This window comes from Centruroides sculpturatus, unplaced genomic scaffold, assembly GCF_000671375.1.
Source record: "Centruroides sculpturatus isolate CEXI.00-Female unplaced genomic scaffold, Cexi_2.0 scaffold840, whole genome shotgun sequence".
Taxonomy (NCBI): domain Eukaryota; kingdom Metazoa; phylum Arthropoda; class Arachnida; order Scorpiones; family Buthidae; genus Centruroides; species Centruroides sculpturatus.
The window spans coordinates 162494-165232 of NW_019384981.1; the positions used below are offsets into that span (position 1 = coordinate 162494).

General features: G+C 34.8%; 1 protein-coding gene across 1 annotated transcript; it reads right to left on the reverse strand.

Annotated features, from left to right (window-relative positions):
• Window positions 1-882: 882 nt before the first annotated feature.
• Window positions 883-1710, reverse strand: LOC111632789. The gene has a single exon (XM_023377317.1). It carries the CDS (start codon window positions 1708-1710, stop codon window positions 883-885), a length of 828 nt encoding a protein of 275 aa, XP_023233085.1.
• Between the last annotated feature and the right edge of the window lie 1029 nt (window positions 1711-2739).

Here is a 2739-nt window from a genome sequence, read left to right on the forward strand (position 1 = left end):
AATAGTTTGTCAAATTTTTATTCATAAAAATGCAGTTTCAACTGCTTTTTATTTTATAAAATTCGTCTTTTTGCGCCATCAGAGGGTCTTTTAAACAATAGGTAGTCTGTTAGCATTGGTCAGTAGTAGTCCAAATTCAATACGAACATTTGTTTCTTGAAAATTTGATCACGATTTAAATACAGTATTACTTTTAATATTACCGATATGCCATCGAAAAGAAAACGTGTTATATTATTATTAAAAGATAAATTAAAGTATTTGTTTCGATTATCCGGATTTTTCCTTATCCGGACTACCTTCACCCCCAATTAGTCCGGATAATCGAGGTTCTACTGTATTTGCATTCTACAGTCTGTCTCCAACTCGAAGACAGCACTGTTCATCAACAAATGCTGTGAGTGCGCATAATCTGTTTTGAGTTATTTGTTTTAATTGCTTCAAAAACATCTCTAAAGCAAACCTGCTATACATGTCAAACAATGAAGACGGAAGAATGTTTTGTTTCTGTTGGAGTTAACTGTCTTATTTTTCTTTTATTTCTTACAGTTGTTGATAAATCTGCAATAAGCAAGGATGCGTTGAAGTTTTAACCATGAACAATGAAGATGACTTTCTTATATTCAAAGGATCTTCAATATGAGTTTTGCCTGTGAAAGCGACCATTGTCACCTTTCTTTCTTCGTGAACATTATAATAATTGATTGTACTTACCTTCTAAGTTAGTTCCTCATCGTAAAGAAACCTTGGTCCACTCCACCATTGACCACACGAGTTTAACGCAGCTGGGTTAAGCCCACGTGACGCATAATCTACAGGATTATCTTTGGATTTAACGTGCTTCCAGTGTTGTAGAGGAAGAAACGTCTGAATCTCACTTACTCAGTTTGCCACGAAAGTTTTCCAATTTCTAGACTCACTTTGAATCGAAGACAAAGCTATAGTTGAATCTGACCAAGCGAAAATGTTTTCTTTATTTATTTGCAATTGTTGATTCACTCGATGCATTAGCTTAGCTAAGAGTTGTGTTGCACAGAGTTCTAATCTAGGAAGAGTCACAACCTTCAATGGAGCCACTTTAATCTTTGCACAGAGTATCTTGATTATAACTTCTCCCTGAATTTGTTGCCTACTGTACACGACAGCAGCATAAGCTCGTTCAGATGCGTTAGCAAACCCATGCAGTTGAAGTGGGTATTTTCTGTCAATAGCATGACATGGTATTTTTATTTCTGTTAATGTTTGAAGTTCAGCCCTAAAGCCTTTCCATTGTTCTGCAATGACTGTAGGTAACAATTCATCCCATGGTGTTCCAATTGTACAAAGACATTGGAGCATCATTTTGGCCTTGATTGTGACTGGTGCTAACCAACCCAATGGATCAAATAGTCGTGCGATGTCTGAAATTACAGTACGCTTTGTAGGTGGTTGACTAGAGAATTTGCACAACACGAAGTAAACTATATCTTCCTTAGTGCTCCAATTAAAACCTAAAGCCTTCGTTAATTCAGATACCTTAATGTGATGATAGTCAGTACTCTCAGATTGTTGTAAGGCTGATGTTACTGTCCTGTCATTCGAGATCAACTTGCGAAAATAAAATTGTCCTTTATTTAGCATCTCTGTAAGCTGTTGAAACAAATAAACTGCCCCCTGGCCTTCGTCTTTACCTGTCATCAAATCGTTCACGTAGAAGTCACGTTCAACCATTGTCGACGCTTCCACTGTCGATGTCCATGATGAATACTAACTTGCGATATGCTATATTAAACTAATATGGTTACGTTTACTGAACAAATCCTGAGAGACAATAGAAACTTTCTACCCACTTGCTAATGTTGTACTGAAATTTGCTCGATATTCCAACCAACGCAATAACCACGAGGTTAAGCTTAACGCACTGCATCAAAAATTTTCTTGAAGAAACGTTCCTCACTGATTGTGATTCTTTGTTATCGGACTTAATCCGCCTCGACGGACCAAAATTATGTTATGTAATAAATGATCTTTGTGTTTATGCTTTCCGTTGCCGCAAAAAAAGACAGGGCAAAATCTGCTTTAACTAATGCTCACCATACTAGTTCTCTCCTTTTTTCACGAGAGTTATGAGACCCATTTATTAATAATTTAAATGGTTACAGTTGTAGAAAATGTATAAAATAACTAGATATAATTAAATTATTGAGCATTCAAACAGTAATAAATTTACAAAACATAAATGTGAGAAATACCAAAAATTAAAAATAATATCTGTGGGTGGCAACATCATACCGCACCATCAAGTAAAGCTTCCACAAGCTGTACCAGCACTGGAAAACAATGTATCGTGGACCAAAGATTACTTTGAAGGTGATATTGCGTTGGTGTTTTAAACTATTCAAAGCGAGAAACTATAAGCCCTCCTCGAATTTTTGGATCCTACCACGTAGAAATACAATAAAAATGACGTGTTTACTTTTTATTCTGTATTTCGAGTTTTGCGGAATGTCGCCACATGTGTGTATTGTTTCTGATATTGTGTTACTAAATCCAGTGAATGTAATAATTAATATAACCATTTTTCATATTGCAATATGTAAATTATTCAATTCAATATTAAAACAATAATGAAGAATTTTTATATTCTCCAAACCGTATATTAGAATATATTTAGTGTTGCAAACACTGTTTTTAATACCATCCTTTTATAAGTTCGAAGAAATCAATTAATCTAAAATTTCAGGTATCCAGATATAAAGA

What these genes read in the sequence shown, in the direction of transcription:
- LOC111632789 (XM_023377317.1), bottom strand. Translation starts at nt 1,710, where the DNA reads ATGGTTGAACGTGACTTCTACGTGAACGATTTGATGACAGGTAAAGAC.